The sequence below is a fragment of the Chelmon rostratus genome, chromosome 5 (genome assembly GCF_017976325.1).
Source record: "Chelmon rostratus isolate fCheRos1 chromosome 5, fCheRos1.pri, whole genome shotgun sequence".
Classification (NCBI taxonomy): Eukaryota; Metazoa; Chordata; class Actinopteri; order Chaetodontiformes; family Chaetodontidae; genus Chelmon; species Chelmon rostratus.
The window spans coordinates 19345343-19365520 of record NC_055662.1 but is presented as its reverse complement, the minus strand read 5'-3'; the positions used below and the strand labels follow the sequence as shown (position 1 = coordinate 19365520).

The 20178-nt window shown below is 42.4% G+C and overlaps 2 protein-coding genes across 2 annotated transcripts in view; one reads left to right on the top strand and one right to left on the bottom strand.

The window, feature by feature from the left end:
- Positions 1–22: 22 nt before the first annotated feature.
- LOC121606781 (probable gluconokinase) lies at positions 23–5334 on the bottom strand. Its single transcript, XM_041937318.1, has 6 exons — positions 5074–5334; positions 4870–4959; positions 4210–4240; positions 4028–4114; positions 2229–2272; positions 23–1652 (listed from the first exon to the last, which is right to left on the bottom strand). Exons 2-6 carry the CDS (start codon positions 4905–4907, stop codon positions 1283–1285), a joined length of 570 nt encoding a protein of 189 aa, XP_041793252.1. The 5' UTR covers positions 4908–4959; positions 5074–5334; the 3' UTR covers positions 23–1282.
- Positions 5335–6220: 886 nt separating this feature from the next.
- The window catches only part of frmd3 (FERM domain containing 3), a 48121-nt gene continuing 34163 nt past the window's right edge, over positions 6221–20178 (top strand). Inside the window, exon 1 of the mRNA XM_041937365.1 lies at positions 6221–6325. Coding sequence (XP_041793299.1) covers positions 6221–6325 — 105 coding nt within the window. The remainder of the gene's footprint in view (positions 6326–20178) is intronic.

The window sequence follows — 20178 nt, the reverse complement described above, 5'->3', positions numbered from 1 at the left end:
CATTTTTATTTCATATTCCTGCAACTGCAAATCATCCCAACACAGTAACTACAAGCCAAGAAAACAAATTTCCCCTGTAAATGTTGCAGGTTTCTTACAACCATGTAACAAAAAACATTAAAAAAAAGTCCTTTATATACTTTTTTTGCATGGTCGGGTTAATTTTCTGTTCAAAACTTTTAAAAAGCTTTTTTCTGTAAGAAAAATTAGGTCAAGGCATTCATCCATCATAACTCGCTGTCTGTGCAAATAGATTTTCCACAACAAAATTACTGTGAAACGTTGAATCTTCACAGTGTAAACCATTAAAATACCACCACAACTCTCTTCTTCAGTTCAAAGAGAGCTAAAATCCTCACACCTGTAACTGCTCGCGTTTTTCTTACCGCATACTACTAGAGGTTCAGATTTCATTCACAAGAAAAGCACTTTTTGGTCCCAATTCAAATGTGCTGTCAAACACTCTGCAGCATACACTGTGATGGCACTTAGACTGTGTTTTGAAAAGTTGGCAGCATCACAAACGCACCACAGGATCATTCTGTACTGAGCAGATCAAACTGAAGCTGTCACTACTGCACACAGCTGAAACAATGCTTTGCTTCTCATCATCACTAAGATATGAACAACATATGTTGAACAGATTATAACCAGATTTAAAGTCTAGTCATACTCACAGATTTTTGAAGCTCTACTTAGGCACAGTGCTAAATGGTAATATTACCATGTTCATCATCTTTTAATTTAGCGTGATAACATATCACTAATTAGCACTTGACATGAACAACAGCTAGGGATGATAGGAATGTTTTGCAGGTATTAAATCTAAGTACTGTACAAAATCAATGTTTTGACCTGATGATGGCGCTAGATGAAAAGGTAAGTGGATCACAAAAGTTATTACCATTTTCTCCATAGGGACCCTGAATGCTCCATATTTTACAGCAACTAATCCAAAAGTTTTAGAGATATTTCACTAAAAATCACGAACATCAACCTCATGGTGGCACTTAGGGAAAAGTCAGAAAGTTACCAGCGTCGGCTCGACTGAATGAGTAAAAAACTTTCACCTGCAGGTGGCGCTACAAGAGATGTCAGCAGATCAAGGCAGCCGTTAAAATTCACTCTGCAGGGAACCTGAGTATCTGCGGCTAATTTCATGCCAATCCATCTGACGGTTGATGAGATATTTCAGTCTGGACCGGAGTGGAGGACCGAGCTACCATCTCTAAAAGCATGGCTGAAAACTGACGCTGGCCTCTCTTTCGATCTGCTGCGGTGGTTAAAGTGTTGGTGACGACTTGAGGCTGATGACGTGCCTCTCGACCTCCATGGCCATATCAGGGATGCTCCTCCTGATGTCCAGCGGCAACACGTTCTCCTCATCCAACGGCGGCTCTAGAACGTCGCACTGGGAACGCAGCAGGTCTGCTTTCATGTAATGTCCCCTACGGGCCACCATCCTCTGGTGAAGGAGCTCGTAGTCTCCGTGTAGGAAGAGAAAAAAGACATCAGGAGAGGCGGGAGGCAGGATATCTTGGCCTGGGCCGGAAGAGGAAGTGAGGGCTTTGGTGCCATAGAGCAGGATCTGCCTGTACAGGCGCTTCAGGGCGGAGCACACCACGAGAGCATCACAGCCGGAACACCTCTCTCTGGGGTCAGAAGACACACGTGAGCACATAGATAGTGAGGCAATTAGCGGGAGCTGCTGCGCTGTACACTGGGATGTCGTGCGGTTAACAAGGAAACTGTTAAAAAACTGGAGAGACAAACTAAAGAAACTTAAAGTGAACTCTGGTGACAAACAGCCGAAGAGAAGAAGGAGGTGAAGAGAAAAGACGGGACACAAGGATGGGCTGGGAGAGAAGAGCAGGAGAGTTAAGAAAAAGAAGCCTTTGATGCCACAGACGTTTTAAGAAAGAGATGGCATACTTCTCAGCTCTCCCTCACCTCTTCTCTGCACTCTCGCTCACTTCATCTGTCTTTACTTTCCCAAACTCCCTTCCCTCGCTCTCTGGTTTTCATCTCAATTTTCAAAACCATCTTTGATATTTTTGATCTTTTTTTTCCCACAATTTCACGCCTGCGTATCCACACCTCGCTGCTCTGCTCCCTCTCACTCTCCACCACATCTTCCCCTCCATTTCTGTCATTACCAAAGTACGCTGTGTGCTTTTCAGTGCATGCCCGTAACAGTCAAAGTATATAAAAGGTTTGTTTATTCCTACCTCTCAATGACTTCATGTAGTTTGAGAAGCCAGGGCAATCTGTCCTAAAGAGACAAACAAAAGCCGGGTATACTTTTGTTATAAACAGGATGTTGTAGATGTATTTAATCACTGTTTACAGCAGCTGTTGTCCTTGTTAAGACATGTTTTTCAGCTTGTGTACCTTTGGCAAATGTTAGTCCAATATTCACTTTCTTTTAGCTCTATTTTTGGTCTCTAGCAACTGCTGAGGGAAATATCTGGCACTATTGTTGCTAAATGCTGCACTGTTCACAAGAACTGTGTTTGTTTGTGGTTTGTTGCTGAGCAGGTATCGTACAGTCAGTTTTTAGAGTTTTTTTTGCTAAAAACAGCTGCCAGCAGTCACTGAAAACGATGCTGAGAGCAGTTAGGGTGACTCTAAACAGCCACGTTGAGCTGAAACTCGCAGTTAAGCTCAGTAAAGACGATTCAGGTGATAAATCAGTAGGTCATCACTACAAGCAACCTCTTCCACATTGTTATTTGATAAACTGTTATTATTAACTGGAAGGAAAATAAATATTGTTCTTCACTTGGCTTGCAGGTTTGAGCATTTCGGCTGCCCGGGAAAGCAAAAGAAGGCACTCAGACCAGATTCTCGAGGTCAGTGAATTCAATCACATACACTCCTAATTTCAGCATATCATCGACCATCAGGGGGACAAGCCGTGCAAAGCAGAGCATCACAGGACAGATGCAGTGTGAGCTGAGCCTGCAGTGGTGAAGCCAGACTGCATCATCAAACCAAAAATATTCCCATCTCCTCTAAAAATATTGCATTCAAGTATGGAAGTCATATCTGGAAAAAAAAAGTTAAAAAATGAAGTAGCTGCAGCAAGCTTAGTGCAGCAGAAGCTGTTTAAAGTGGATCTGATTATTCTAAGTCAGAACTCACTCTGCCAATATTTTCTTTTTAATGGTCTTAACTCAAAGAACCAATCAGAGAATCAAACAGAGATCAGACGGCAGACATGGCAGCACAAACATCTTTGATTACAGTGCAATCAGAAATAGAATCCGGTCCTAATTTGGTTACAACTGATCTGGAGTCACACTTTTTTCCCCTCACTGCAGCGCCTTTCATATGACGAGCTGAACTCAAATGAGAGGAATCACATTCTCTCATGTCCCGCTTGCTCATGCCAACCTCAACCTGCCAACTCTAATACTGGCATGAAAGACACATTTTTTGCCACAGCCTGACAGTAATCCCAAATTTACATTTCTGCTTCACCTCATCATTCATTCTCAAACTGCCAAATGTGGAGTATGTTTAAAACATGCCAGAGCATTGGACAGAGCAGGTCCTCGGGTAATTCTCAAAGCTTTTTTCTGAGTGGGAGGTTATCATCAGCCACCAAACACCGCTACAAGCAAACTGCTGCCAAACGCTGGCAGAGGTTGCTCTGCCTGCAAGCGTGTAGACTCAATTTTGGCGGGTAGCCAATCAATTGTTTGGGGGTCTCCCTTTATTTTGAAAGTCAGCATGGACAGGGAAAGATAAATGTTGAACAAACAGAAAATAAATCCCTCGACTGCACTGTAGGACCGTGGGCTGTGATGAAAAGCCCAGTTTCCCTCCGTGATGCTCTCACTGTCTGCTCCTGTGACGCGTCCTCCAGACACTTGTTGAGTTACAGTGGCTGCGAGTCTGAGACAATGATTAACTCATGACAGAAGAGAAATGGCTAACTCCATAAATGAGTGACATTCAACCTGAGCTGACAAGACACCTGCAGCAGACACACACACACACACACACACACACCTGGGCTGACCTGGTCTGTGAGTGGTTCACCACGAGCCATCTTCATAATGTTCTCCGGTGGGTGGAAGTTATCCCCTTCATGCAGGGGCCAGCCCAGCTGATGAGTGGATACAAGTGAGTGTTTAGTCATACTGTGTGCAGACGCATGATGGAGGTGTGTGTGTCTGTAGGGAGGAGGATGGATCCAGTTACCTTTTCTGATAGGAAGGCTCCTAATGTGCTTCTGCATAAGAAAAGACATAGCAGAATACAGTGAAATAATAATTTTTTTTTAATGTCACAGATGCTGTAGTTTAGACCTTAAATGGCTCATTGATGAATCGATCAATCCATTAGTGAAAAGTAATCAGCAACTATATTGATAATCAAAGAAGAAGAAGAAACAATTGAGAACTTTTCAAGCAAAATGCAAAACAAGACCTAATTCCAGCTTCTCAGTCGGACGACTTTCTGCTTTTCTTTGTCTGATATTATAGTAATTTGTATATACTTCAAGTTATTTGAGCCTTGGGCATTTAGGAAATTGTGATTACCAGTTGTTGCTATTAACTGACATTTTATAGACAAAATCAGTAAATGATCAATGGAGAAAGAAATTGCTGAAATTACTTAAATCAGCTGCTAGCTGCAGCTCTACTGTGGTATTCCGGTGTTAAATCACATCCCTTACAGGACTGTGCTGCAGCTGGCTTATTGTAATGAAACCAATCATGTAATGGGACATAGTTAATAAAGTACCACCTAGTGTTCACTGACACACCTAAATGTGTTGGTGATACTCCACTCTGTGCGCCTCTCATGTGCCACCTTGTCAGGCTGTTGTAAATAAACAGAAATAGACAGAGCACATACTTTCCAGAGCCCGAGACTCCCATTATGATGTAGATCATCCTCTCTGTGGGATCCTCAGACACCTAAAGGCTGGTCCTGTCCTGAAATGGACTAAAGAAGACAGAGAAAAAGCCCTTTACAACTGATGCCGTAACAAATCGTACATATGTAGAAACCTTTAAAATACAAATATGTAGAAATAATATCAGTGCTCATGCGACCTACCGTTTCAAGGAACCAGTGGTGTTGCCGTAGCTGCTGGGATCTTACACTCGCTAATTAGGACAGAAACCCTGCACAGGTGTAACCTGCCAGTAAACGTGTTATTAGTTCTGATATGTAAACTAAACGTGTTCGGCGGCTGACTAAGAGAGAAGGCAAAACTCTCAAACGGAACAAAACGATACACTCAATAAGTCTCATATGCTTGAAAGAGGCGATAAAATCCTATATGAGCAATATCGTACTTCCCTGATCAGTGCCCTGGCAGCGGCATGTTTTGACGGAGTACGTGATGACGCGCGACCTACGTTGGCTGAAGACGCATTTAAAGGGACAGCACGCCGTTCCTTAACGTTCAGATTACGTTTCTGATACATTCCCTTTGACCACATTATTGATGAAAATATAACGATCTCACAGTTCAGATGACTTTTGACAGCAGTTTCTTCTGATCACAGCTTATATCTATGAAATGATTCACAGTACTGTGATGTACTTCTCAAAATATCTGACATTTACACAAATGTACATGTCGATGCGCAAGTTAAAGACAATGCAATGAATATTTCACACCATGTATACGTTATATGCACCTGAAATCTGTATATTTTAGTATAATTATCTCATCAGTAGCCTATAAAATAAAAAAGAGTTGAAACTTAGCACGTAACATGAGTGATGTGAGTGAGTGATTTTTTTCTGAATTATGAAAACATGAAAATTGTCAAATGAATTCCACAGGGCGGGTGATTTGCATATGACACCACACATGTGTGATCAATAATTGCAACGGGAAGGTTCATGTTGAAATTTGGGAAGAGAGAAAAAAGTGGAGGTGAGCAGAGCCAGAGAGAGAGAGAGAGAGAGAGAGGGGAAAAAAAGCCATCCTCCCTCCTGTAGATCCATCAGTGGGCAGGCAGGAGACGGATGCAAGCCCTCCTCCCTCCCGCTCTGTTGCATCCATCCATTCTCTTATCCATCCATCATCCATCCATCTCCCCATCCACTCATTAATTCCCAAGGGCGTCACAAGGGGTGACAAGACCCGACCGAGAGGCGCATGCATGTATGCGTGAGTCTTCCGTGTTTGTGCGTCTGCTCTGTCCGTGGATCCACTGACATGAGGAGCTGAGACAGACCCGACAGGAGGATGAAAATGCTCCGGTTTCGCAGCCCAAGCATCCGCTCCTTGGACCAGGAGGTCCTCTGCACGATCCGGTTACTGGACGACTCCGAGATCTCCTGCAGCATCCAGGTAAACGAAAGCCTCATCTACCTCATGCATTGTCTTCTGTGTTCACAGCAAATACAACGTGGACGCAGCAGACGAATCTGCTTTAATTATACGGCTGGATTATAACTATTCTCGGTTTAAGGCTGCATCAACCCCACGTTGTTTATAATTATTCTGATCATATCGTCATTTTTGTACAGCAAAGCCCATTTGAACGTGTTGTTCTTCTAGTTTCCACGCTGCTGTGATTTACTGGAGAGGTTGCATGCTTTGCTCCATTCTGCCAACATGGGATAGGCTAGTGATGAGATTTAAAAAAAAAAAAAACCCAAAAAAAAACCAAAAAAAAACAATAGTGATCCAAGCAAGATGTAACCCACATGGAGGCAAGTTAGGATGAAGTTTGGTTCATAGCAGAGGAGCTGCTGGAGCTCAATGGGTGTGGTGGTGATGATGATACAGCGGGCTGCTGTTTTGGTTATTGATTGAAATCAGTCATGTGCAGCTGCGTGTGTGTGTCTCTGTGTGTTTGCGTGTAGAGGGAGAGAGATGGAAACTTCTGTTGTTTGCCTATAGAGGTGATGATACATGTTTCCACTCAGCCAGCTTCAAGTGGCCCAGACCTGACAGCCAAGAGGGTCACTCCTGAGCAGCACTCATGATAAGCAGCTGCACTTTCAAACTAAAACCAATAGTACTGTAAATTATTGAAAAATAGACTATTTGGAAATGCCAGTAAAGGTTTTACTGGAAAACAAGGATTTGCTCTAAACTAGTAAGAAGGACTCATCAGTATCTGAAATCTGAGCCTATTGGAATTATCAGGCTCAAATCGAACCTGAGACAATATGAGAAACATTGACTATTTAAAAAGTAACTGCACCCCTGAAAATACACTTCGGTTCATTACTTTGCATCTCAAAGTGTGGCTCAATGCTCAATTCATGCCAGTGAATGAAAATTGCAAGAAGGAGGTATTTCTGATATGTTTGCATGTACACAAACTGCTGGGCTAAAATGTACTAAATCAAGGGGGAAAAAAGGTATATGCTCCATGAAGATGTGGCTTTAAAATTCATAGTCAGCAGGATCAAAATAGTTGATCTGCAAGTTGTAGTCCACATTTTCTCTTCATCATTTATCAGTTTTGAGTAGATTTTGTGTCATTACCTGGTTTGATGAGTATTTAGCCTGGCTTGCAGCTGCTAACACTGACTGCAGATCAGTGTTTCTGACCAGACGTGAAGCCTTGGATTTGTAATGCAGGGCTAGCACTGTGGAAAACAGCAGGTTTTCTCCAGGTGCTCCCACAGGTCAAATACACGCAGTTTAGGTTAATTGGTGACTTTAAATTGCTGGTAGGTGTGAGTATGAATGTTTGTCCATCTCGATGTGTCAGCCCTGTGATTGACTGCCGACCTGTACCCCGCCTCTCGCCCAATCGCAGCTGGGATGGGTGTAGCTAATAGATCGAACCAACTGGAAAACAGACATAAAAGAAATAAAACCCGATGACTGGATCCAGTAAATGGATGGTAGGCTTTAGCTGTTTTCATTTGAATATCGAGACCTTTCTGGGCTGCCTGAACAAAGGAGAATAGACGTTTCCCCTGTTTACACAAACAAAGTAGATCCTGTGTGGCTCCTGGTCCCCTCCAGCTCTGAGCTGCAGCTGCTGCCAGAGAGATAAAAGTAAAACTCTGTGAATCTTCCAAATTATGACTCATAGTTATAGAGCACACACAAGTTTCATAGAGGACAGTGCAAAAATATGTGCAATGCTACAGTATACAAACACTCTTCTATTAAATTCTATTCAGCATTGCACCAAATCTTTCACAGCAGCACCAGCGTGTTGACAACCCAGTGAGTTGAACAGAGCTGAGAGCGCCGTGAGTGAACGCAGCTCAGAGCGGCTCCTCATCTCATCCTGAGCTTCCTTCAGAAGAAGTCGTCAGCTGCCTCTTCCACGCGGCCTGACCCTGAAAGACTGAAAACACTCGCTGCATGTCAAACTAACTGTCTCGCTGGTCTTCTACGTGCACCCAATCAATGATTTACAAAACACCACAAAGTGCACAGGGAGGGGAGGAGGGACGGAGGGAGGTTGTGTCTGTTTCTTTGTGTTGCACATGCGTGTAAACCTGCGCGCTCGTGTCTTTGAGAGCACAGAAGTGTGTTCAACTCTGTGTACACGTCTGAGAACATTAAGGTGTGGCTCTTCAGGTCCGAGATGGTGAAAGTGTGTATGTGCTTTTAGCCGCGTGCCTGTGTATCTGTACACGATAAGGAAATGGACATTTATATTTCTGCATTTTCCAGGGCTTTCTTTAATGGCTTTGTGTTCCGGTGCTGAGCTGCTCCTTCCTACATATTTCATGACATCCTGTGCTCCTCATGCTAACAACAGCACTTCTCCTCTTTCCACTGTACGGAGACTTCCATCTCTCACTTTATCTGCTTATTTTCTGTCCGTTCTGTTTCTCTCCATCAGGATGAGAAGGCCAAGACAGCACTAAATTGAATGCCATCTTAAAAAAATTGTTCTGAAATGGGTCACAATTTAATAGTTTGCTTATCGTGAGTCTGTGATACCTTCATTTCCTTTAACTTGCCTCTAAGGCATCAGTTCTTGACTTTGCATAAAACATGGGTGCATTAGCCAGGCACAATGTTTGGCACGGCATGAGTTATCCTGATTAACTGGAGACTTAAAAATATCAATTTTAAGCAATTCTGCTTAAAGATGTGTGAATATCATCATCAATCATTGCGGAAAAAGTCTCATTAGTGCAAGTGCAAAAATAAAAGGAAGGCAAGTTCATTCGCACGGAACCTTTCAACAACAGGGCAATTCAAACTGCTTTGCATGAGACTTAAGATATAAAAGAGACACACAATTAAGATACATATCAATAGGATATTAAGAGTGAAATAAAATAGAAGATAAAAATTAGCTTAATATTGAAAAAAAGTACAAGATATGGAAGAACAGTCCAAAATTGAATTTAATAAAAGGCAGCGCAAACAGAAAAGATTTGGAGCAGACCTCAAGTTTTCGAGGAGTTTGTTTCAGGACACTTTTTTGATCATTATTTTGAGACGACTGGGTGAAAATCTGATTTCTACAAGAGATTTCTACAAAGTTAGCACAGGTGAAGTGATAGTTGTAGTACATGTTACAGATTTAAAGAATTTCCGACTTTCAGGATGCACACACGGTGAGTGCAGACCAGTGTGAGCTTCACTGCAGGTCCATCAAAATTAAAGCACACAGCACACCGTGCTTTATCCACCACATGTTGTCAGCTATCTTGGCCTAATCTGAGGCTGTTCGCTTATGTACAATTCACTGATCAATCATGTGACTAATAAATTGCCTTAGATACCAACCACATAAAAAGGCATTATCAACATCCTTCAAAAATAGTATTTAAGAATATTATTGCCTTATTTTAAGATTTAAAGAAGCATAGAAAGATACAGTAATGATCTCCTCATGGTAGTACACATAAACCTTACAGCAAGGTCAGGAGAAGGAGGGAGGGTTCTTCTGTTCTGGTTAATAAAATGTGACTGGAAGCAAAAGAGTGTGTGTCCATATATGTCTGTGTATCAAGAAGAGCTGGATGTGTTTCCTCTATCAATAAATACACATTTAGATGGAAAATAATTGTTTTTTTTACAGTTTCTAGGTCGCAAGACATGACAACAGCCTACAGCAGAGCATAATTATTTTGAAGTTGTTTACTGTGACTCTAAGAATAGCTTGACATATAATAAGGCAGGTAGAGAGAGGGTGTGGGTATGTGGCTGTGTGTGCGCAGGTGTGTGTGTGTATGTTTTGTATGTGTGTCCACAGCCCGGGGGGTTGAACGTGTGCAGCCTGCTGCTCTCATGTCCGCTGGTAATGTTAAGTCAGACCTGCTGCAGGAGAGACACGTCAAGATCAAACCACTGTGACCTCCTCTGCTTTTCAGCTCCTCTCCCCTTCATCATCCCCTCCTTTTCTTCTCATCCTCCCATCTGTCCCTCCCTCATCTCCTCCGAGCCCCCCCCCCTGCTCTCGCTTTCACCCCACTTTTTCCCTGCTCCACTTTCGGCTTCGTCTTTTACTCCTCCGACCACCTTCTCTCACTCTATATTTTCACATCTCTCATCTTCTTCCTGCCTCCCTTCTCTCTCTCTGCCTCCTCCTTCTCTGTGACACATCATGTATAATTAAGGGAGATCACTGTTCTTCATGAGGCCAACATCAGTCAGCTGTCAGCGATGAGTGTGTGTCCGTGTGCACACATACACTGTGTGTGTGTGCGTGTGTTGGCAGGGTGGGGTAGCCATGGCTCGCTTGCATGAAAGATTTAAAAGTAGCCACTGAGCCAAAGTTCTGCAATTACAGACATTAATTCACCATACTTAACAAGAAGTGGCTGCATGGCACTGAAATAGCTTGTGATAGCTTGAACTTTTGTCACCTTATCAATACATGACTAGTACAGTCTATTTAAAGATCCATGTGGATACTGGTATTGTTTTTCACTGCGTCTGTCTTTTACCGGGTCAAGGAGAGGTGTGTGTGTGTGTGTAGGTGGCGCTGGCCTTTTATTTACCAGTGTTTTTGTGGCTGGCTTGTGTGTGTGCGTGTTTGTGTGTGTGTTAGGGATGCTGAAGCAGTGCAATTGTTTCAGCTGGTAGGCATTCTTTGGAACAGGTTATAAATAGCATCATTTTTCTATTCTTATCCCGCTCGCCGGCGCCTCTTTGATGCTCCTCTGAAGATGACTAAAGAGAAATGATCCTTTTTCTGACTTGCGCTCGCAACTGAGAGGAAGCAGAGAGAAATGAGACGGCAGGATAGAAGGGAGGCAGGGATAGAAACATCAAAAGAAAGCGAGATGGCTGATAAGACAAAATATAGGATGACATGGTTGGTCCCGTTACGTGAGCCGTGAGGATGACGGCAAAAACTCAACAGGGTGTAGGAAGGAGTAGGAGAGGAAACGAGGTGGAGTGGCTGTGGGAAAAACAGATTAAGCAGATTAAAACATGAAACAGATTTGAAATGAGACTGGCAGACATGGGCAGATTTTGAAAAAGGAAGACAAGGTGGAGAAAAAGAGGGAAGAGTAAACCAGGAAGGGGGGAAATGTGAAGCCTGGACAATTGTTGATAGATTTATAAAGAGGTGTAAAGCTGAAAAGAGGATAAATGTTCTAAAAATCAACAATGGAGAAGAGACAGTAGGAGCATAAAGATGAAGGCAGGTCAGAGGTCACACAAAGAGTTGATTGATATTCATTGTCAGCATCAGATTATTCCTTTGGAGGGTGAACCCCTGACTCACTGTCACTATGCTGGATGATAACCACTGCAAATACATACATCTAATGAGATATTTTTCACTATAGGCCACGTGTAAGATAAGGCTATTAATCCCCTGCTGGGGAAATTAGGGTGATATCGGGTTTATCAGCTCATTGTTAAACTAATGTGTGCATGAATATATATATATAGCATGATCATTTGTTAGAATCACACCTAAGATCATTTGTATGGGAGTCAAGAGGTTTACATTTACTCTCCTCATTTCATCATACTGTCTGTTTTAGAATTAGATTGTTTTTTGTAAAAATGGCAATAAAAAGAGAGGTAACTGATTTTTGTCGTAATGCATTCTTACATTCAGTTTAAGAGAGAGCAGGACGCACCTAAGACACAGACACAGCAACACATAAACAAGTTCTGGTTTGAAAAATGTAGTTTGCAAAAACTCATTGAAATGAAGGTTGAGAACAGAAAGTAGAATTAGTGATAGTGAATAGTTTACAGAGACCTTTTTGGGGATTTGAAATAGATTTCCCCCTTTTTTTTAAATCTAGAAATTATTTGATTTTGTTGGTGGAGTAGTTTCCAACATAACATCTGTAGCATGTGACTGGAGACACCGTCCACAATAAAACAACTAAAACATGTCAGACAGGAGCAATCTACACCGTCATGCTTGTGTTTCATGTATTTTTACCAAACAAGAGGCTTCTGCACAACCGTCCATCTAAACATTCTGAACACGAGTAGACAAAGAGAAAAGCGTACGTGGCTGTGATCTGTCAAACTGACCGTTTCATGACATTTAACGAGTACAGAATGTTCTTTGTGTCTGTATGATGCCATCATCATCATCATCATCGCGTGAGTGTGCATATGCGGTGTATTAAGCCCTTTTTCTGTAGGATGTACACACAATTGCTCATTGCATCATACGGTTAAGACATCAGGAAGATGAAAGGGAGTCAGTGGCGAGCACACACAATTTGTGCCAAAAACATGCAAAGCAAAAAGGCGAAGAAACAGACCCTTCACATTAACTCACAGGTTCAAACTCTATTTTCTGCTCACGCAGTCTTCTCTTTTTCTTTTTGGATTGTTTGTTTGTCTGCTGCAAAATTTTGAACATCCTGCAGCACAAAGATAAGACAGCTGCTTCGATGCACCCACCATGTGCACACGCTCTTAACAGCAGTGTCGCAGCCACAGTCATACCATCATCATCGTCACTCTTTCTCTCTCCCGCCTTCCTGTGAGTTAGTGCTCGCCTGTTCGCAGAGCGAGAGTGCTGAAGCTCCATTATAATGAAAACTGGTTCTGCTCCATATATTGATAATTTATGGCTCTACCGCTAAGCTTATTAGGCTGTGTGGCCAGCCATGAACGCGGGTGCACATGGCATGTTTTATATCATGTGTGTTAATTTGTGCATGCCTTTGTACCCATATATGTGTGTATGTCAGCATCTCTGCACCATTGCAGGTGATGATAAGGTAATTGGTTTGTCGTCTTCCACACTGGGACAAGGTCACAGTCACCGCTATGAGTGCTGCCCACATGGAAGTGAAGGATTATAGGTTTAATGTATAAATGATTTAAAGGGTAAGATTACAAGTGGAAGTGTTTTTTTCATAAATGAAATGGTTTAAACATTATATGACAGTCGATTAGTAGATTCAGTTTATACTGACATCATCCATTTTAAACATGTATATGAACAGTAAACAAAAATGTTGAACGTCAACATTTACTGAGAAAATGAGCGCTGATCACTTGTAAGTAATGCAAGTAGACATAGTTAGCTAGCTCTTTTAGTTGCCGCTCTCTAGTACTTACAAAAAGTGCTTCATAATTTAAATAAACAGGCACAAGAACAACAAAATAGACTTCAAAACAAGAATAACAAAAATAAAACCAAAATTGTAAAAAATCATCAACACAGATTTAAAAAAAATCCAGGACTAAGAGTCTTGCTAGCGGCTCTGTGAGGCTGCGCTAAATGCTAACATTAGGGTGCTAACATGCTAACATGCAGATGTTAAGAGGTATGATGCGTACCATGTTCATCTCAGTTTAGCGTCTTAGCATGCTAATATTTGCTAATTATCGCTAAACACAAAGTACAGCTGAGGCTGATGGGAATGTCATTAGTGTCAGAGGTAATTGGTCCCAAACCAAAGTACTTGACAAAGTGAATATTTGACCAGATGATGGCGCTCAGCCTCAGGGGGACCTGTATGCATGTCTGTAGCAAATTTCATGGAAATCCATCCAATAATTTTTGAGACATTTGAGTCCAGGCCACAAATATGAACCTCATGGTGGCTTCAAGTCAGGGGATCACCAAAGTCAGCAGGATTCATCATCTGGGGGACATGAACATCTGTACCAGATTTAATGTCAATCCATTCAATAGGTTATGAAGGGCCCGGGCTGGAATCAAACCCAGGCCGCTGTGGATTCAGCCTCAATACATGGGGCTTCCAGTCCATCCTGTAGCTGTGGAGATATTCCAGTCTGGACCAAAGTGCTGGACTGACTAAATGTCTCTTGAATTGAATGACCTAATAATAAAAGGTGAACTATTGCAATTTTTGATATATAGGAAAATTTGCCCTCTTTTTCTGGCTGTAGTGCACTGATCATAAAGGAAGTCTTTCTAAGTCTGTAGCTCCAGGCAAGAGTCTGTTGCTGTTGTGGGTCAGTGGTTGAAGAGGTTAAACCCAACTTACTGTGTTATGCAGCTCACAAGATCAATACAACACTGGAGCTGTGTGGGTTTGATATATGACACCGTGCCTCATCTCTTCTACACAGTTCTTCACTATGTGCTTATATTTATATTCCTTTCACATATAAAACAAAGACAGCCTGGATTAACTTATCAAACGTTTACTGATAATAAATAGGGTGATGCAGGGAGGCTGTTACAGAGACGGTGTTGAGGTCAAGCACCTCTTTAGGAAGATTTCTCTCTTTAATATAAGTTGGATGATTTCCATAATTCCGCTCCACGTCTGGAAGTGTTTGATCCTCAGCTTCCCGCTTCCAATCTTGAAGTCGGTGTAGCGTCAGAGGACCATTTGTATTTGCATCCTGCCTCTGTAACTTACTTTTAAAATCTGTTTGATGATTACTATACCCTACTTTTCTTCAAGCAGTCTAATCATTAAAATGGTCAAAAACAACCTTTTAAAACCAGTTGACCCGCTGGTGAGTCATTACAAACTCATGCTGTGCAAGCAAATATTGCTCAAGCCCACAGAGCTTTATTTAGGATTCTAGTAGAGCTCCAAAGTTTCCAAAGATACCAAATACTTACAGTTGAATTTTGTATAAAATGATAGACAAGACACCAAGAATATTTCCATTTGCTGTAACGGGCAGCAGTAGTCACAGCGTCTTTGTTTGACTGGATGTAAAGGGAATAGAAAGATAAAATAATAATTTGAAATGCATTCTGCATCCTGAGAAATAGAAAGAGCAAAAAGGTTATAACTCAGTTCTTATGTTTGGCTTTGAGCCGCTGCATTGCTTTTCCCACACCCCGCGTCCAGCACATTGATTTGTCTCTGTTGTATCCTGGTCAAGGGTTGGGATCGATCCATTCATTGACTTGGGGCTTGAGTTTTGGGTGGTGACGGCAAACTGGCTTTAGAAATATTGGCTTTGTTAGTAATAGGAGGACAGTGTTGTCACATGCACAAAAGCCTGCTTACAAACTCATCCTAATTGGCAATTTGGTCCACTAGCATCTTAAATCTCCATTTCCCCAAAGAGGAGCTGCAGTGACAACAGAGAAAAGCCATGAATTAGAGTCGCATTTGTCTTTAAGGCAGCCACTGGGTTTTTAAATTGGTTTGTGTGGAGGTAAAGAGGGGCATATCATTATCTTTAAGGTCCCGCTACTCTCCCTCTCTGCGCCTGCTCTCCTGCACTCCCTCCCTGTGTGTGCAGATAAAGAGTGTGTGTTGGTTCCTTCACACAGGGATCGCAGGAATTTAGCGCTCTTTCTCCTCACAGCGTTTCGGCTCAGCCAATTAGGTATGCCGTGTCATGAAATGAATTGCGCTGAAGTCGATAAGGACCAGTCATAATTGAGCTGGCATGCATATTAATTAAACAACAAGCGGCGTTTAACTGGGCCATGGCACCCAGGGTCCTAGTGCTTGGCTCGTAGCGGTCACAGAGTCATGATCAGGACTAATCAGTCACCTGCTTTAAACTGCAACTAACAGCTGTCATTATGGTTATGTACTTCAGTCGTTTCATTAATCTGAACATATCATTTAAAACAAAGAATAACGATCTCATTTTAACATGTGCTGTCTGTTTATTTCTATCTGTAACTTGTAGCATTTTAAATATCAGCGGGCACCTATGTTGGTTTGATTCAGGCCCGTTTTGCTCCTCTCATGCATTATCATCTTCGAGTTAGAAAGCTAAGCATCTGTTTTTCTGAAATACGAATCCTTGGTGATCTGTGTAAAACCCAGACGGCTGTCGAACAACACATTTTGAAAGTATTTCCATAATCCTCACACTTGGTCCATCTGGGCTAAAAAAACCTCTTTCGTCAGCAGCATGATAATACATTGACATTGAAGGTATCAATAAATAAAATCAAATTTGTTTTCTGCCTTCTTCCCAAATCTGTGATCTTGCAATACAATACCCACTGCAGCTGTATTAAAGTTAACCTCTGGTTGCTGTGTATGATCAGAGAAAGGTGGTGGTCTGGTCTAATACAGAACAAGTCCACAATGACTTGAGATACAATCTTAACCATGTGGTTGTGTTGCTTAAACCAAACCAGGGCTGGGTCTCGCCTCTGAACACAATCCAGGCTGCAATTATGTTTGTCAGCACAAAATTTGTTTTTGGGTGTCAGAGTTTGGGCAGTGGGTGTGTAGCCCCCAGCCAATAACAGCGCACAGGGTTTGAGGACGGGACCAGGTGCCAGATCAGAACCACACATCTAATAGGACGCTACGAGCCCGGGAGGAGAGGCCAACTTTGAATGTTGTGTTCACACAGGTCAAAAATTTATTCACAGATAAATAATTGAATGCATGCGTGTTTTTATTTCCACATACTGAGGCTTTTCCATTTTCTCCTCCTGGTTTTTGCTTGCTCGGCCCGGGTCTGGACTCGGCCGGCTTGAAGGAGGTTGCTTTATTGAGAAAAAATAACAGAGGGTGGATAGACACACTCGAACGTACACGTCAAAGTGCACTTTGCTTCAGCTAAACTGAAAACACGCTACACTAAGGCTCTCTTTAAAGTGTGTGTGTGTGTGTGTGTGTGTGTGTGTGTGTGTGTGTGTGTGTGTGTGTGTTGAAGCGAGGCAGAGAGAAGAGCACTTTGCCGTCATTAGGTGAGATCATGTAGAGACAGGATGACCGGGTTAATTTTTAATGTCCAGCCTTTGGATATATAAAATATGTATTCAGTCTTGTTGGACATGACATGGACTCTTTATTTCTCTCTTCCTCCCTGTGTTGCTCTTCTTAGTCAATCTCTCTTTCATCCACTCTTTTTTTAGCTCTGTCTTTGCCGACTCTCTCTCTGTCAGCCTCTCGGCGTGTTTGGCCCTGGTTCAGTCTCTGTCTGGTCTGTTTCTCTCTCTTCTTTCTTGGCGTCAGTCCGTCTCTCTTCTCCCCACGAGCGTCTGCCCAGAGAACCAGACAGACGAAAGGTGTCGTTTGATGATCGGGCTAGCGACGGCTCGCAGCATGGCTGTTTTCATACTGTTTTTTTTTTTTTTTTTTTTTTTCTCCTACTCTCTCGGTGTGTGTCTCTGTCTGTTTGCTCTTCAGATTTAACAGCTTAGTAACACTGTTGTCACGGATCAGCCCAAAATCCTGAAGACATGTAGACAGACAAACACACAAATGCTGACTTTTTACAGAACTCACACACAAACACATCACAAGCAGGCCAGCATGGAGACGATCATAGCAACACCCACAGGGACACACACCTGATTTACAGCTTACGCTAGTGATGCAACAGTAAACCTGAACCAGCCAATAGGGACAGGTCAAAGATCACTGACTGATTGTTGCCGTGGTGATGTAACAAAGGTCAAAGGGGACATCCACCCTAACTATGCTGTTTTTGAAAAAAGCATGGGGAAGTTTACTTGAAATGTGTGATCAATTAGTCATTGCACATTGCTAATTAATGCTATCGAATCTAATTTTATCAGCAGAAGTGATAAAATTAGATTCGTTCCTCAGCTCAGCTCCTCAGACGTGCCTTTAAACAAATCCAAATCAAATTGTTTTCATGTGTGGACATGATTTAGCCATCATCAGCTAGCTGAACGTTAGCCTCGGTGACTGGCAGGTCTCACAGTGAACCAGGTGACTTCTGCATCTAAGCTTACCGTCGCTAATGTTAGCAAAAACAGCTAAGAAGACATAATATTAAAGAAAGACATCCATGGAGCTACTGGGAGTGGCGCTTCTCCTTTTCTGGTCTAACCGCCTCCCCACGCCTATGCTAGCTGGTGCATTTGGTCGCCTCCGCTGAACACAGGCCATACTGATGTTACACTTCCAGCAAGACAGCGAGCAAGCCCCCAACTTGCTGAAGTAACGGAGCATTATTTTGATTATTGCAATGCAATTGTAAATTGTATTTCCTTGTTCATTAGTGAAAAAAAGGTAATCACATTACTGTATCACGTTGCTAAGTAGCCTAGCGGATATACTACTGCCCAGCACAGAAAAAACAACATCTTGCTGACATGGTAACTATGCAATGCTGTTTGTGTCTGGCAGACCACAGTAAAGATGTCTGAATAACTGGGAATGATGATTAATTAAATATTGATATGATAATGTGCGCTGTGCAGTGCGTTTGTGTGGTTAGCCTACATATGAACTCCTTCTGTGTATTGTGTATAGTGTACTTGATTTATTTTTAATTCCTCCTCATTGTTTGTTGCTTTGACCTGAAATTGCAGGCTGCGCTACAACAGTGTGTCCTTTTTCCGTGTGCTGAATGACGTTTTATTGGTGTGTAACTTAAAGCTGCTGTGTTCCTGTGGGCATTGTGGACAGTCAGCCACACAGCCACTATCTGTTTCTGTTTTTATTATTTTTGAGTTGTTGCTGTGACATTTACAGAAATTATCTCGCTTTTTGGCTGTTCTGCCAAAACGTACAGTATGCAGCAATTACTGCACAGAACAGATTGTTTACTGAGAAATTGAGCATGACTCACCAAGAAATGCATTTAAAAGGTTGCCTCGGCGAGAGCAGTGTTTACCAAACACAACATATGCACAGGAATTCATGCTTGTAAGATGACTGAGAAGAGGTGACTGCCTCAGGCCACAGTTCACGCCTGAACAAAGTAATCTAACGTGCTAAATTCAGAATCAGCATCACACTGCAGTCATGATGGACTCTTTTAATGCACGTAAAGGCTTTAGATGCCGTGTGAGTCGTACTTCTAGTTACATACTATTTGTACAAACTAATTGCACGACAGCTTAGCCTCAAAAGGAAGCTATTTTAAGATTTTTCTCCCTTCTGCCATCAAGGCACATGCAATATTCAGCACAAAGGAAAAATAGTTGGTTTTAAGAGTTGCAGGAGATCACTTGGAAGTGAGAAAGACGTGGAGGAGAACAGCTAAGAAAGACTTTGACAATTAGGCTCCATTGATTTGAAGCATCTTCATCAAACATAAGCCCATGAAGATAAGCAAGAGGAAGTGTAGACACTGCTGGTGGTGGAAGCAGGTGGAAGATGGAAAATCTCTTCTACATCTCCCCAAACATCCTGTAGATCAGGGAGGTGGTGGAGGAGGCGCAGGATCCACAATAGTTGGTCATTTGGACATGATGATGGGGTTTCAATGCACCACCCAATGAGGACCAACTGGGAGAGTGAGCCAGGTGTGGTGATACATTAATTTGTGAATGAAGGGAACATTGAGAGTGTGGGGACACAGAAGTGATGGAGAAAACCGAAAAGAAATAACAGAAATTGAGAAGACGCAGTGTGATTAGACATTATCCTGGGTATGATGGCACACTGTAAATGCTGGACGATCATGGAGATGAGCGTGCGCCTGAACATGCTGGACATCTGAGGTCCCAGACCTTTAGTCTGACAAACTGCCTGCCCAGGCGGGAGTGCTGGAAGTGTCCTTCTGCTCCGACCACTCGACTGCACAGTCAGCTGCTGTCAATCACTTACTCTATGGTGCGTACCAGCTCCAAATGCCTGCACACAGAATTACTGAACAAAACTACTGACCTAGGTTAATGCCCTTAGCTGGCTTGCTGAAGATATCCACAGCATACCAAACAATGCTGATGTGGTAGCCGTTTGACAGGAGAGAAATCAACAGGGATGTCGGACGCATCTCGGCCACATTCTCCATCATTTTCAACTCAAAGTAAACTAGAGGGAAGTGAGCAGAAAACATAGAGCATGCTGAGTGTCAAAGAAATGTGTAAAAGTCTTCACAGTCAATAAAAACAACCAGGACAGGCAGCTGCTGCAGTTTAAAGTGTGTGAAGGACAAAC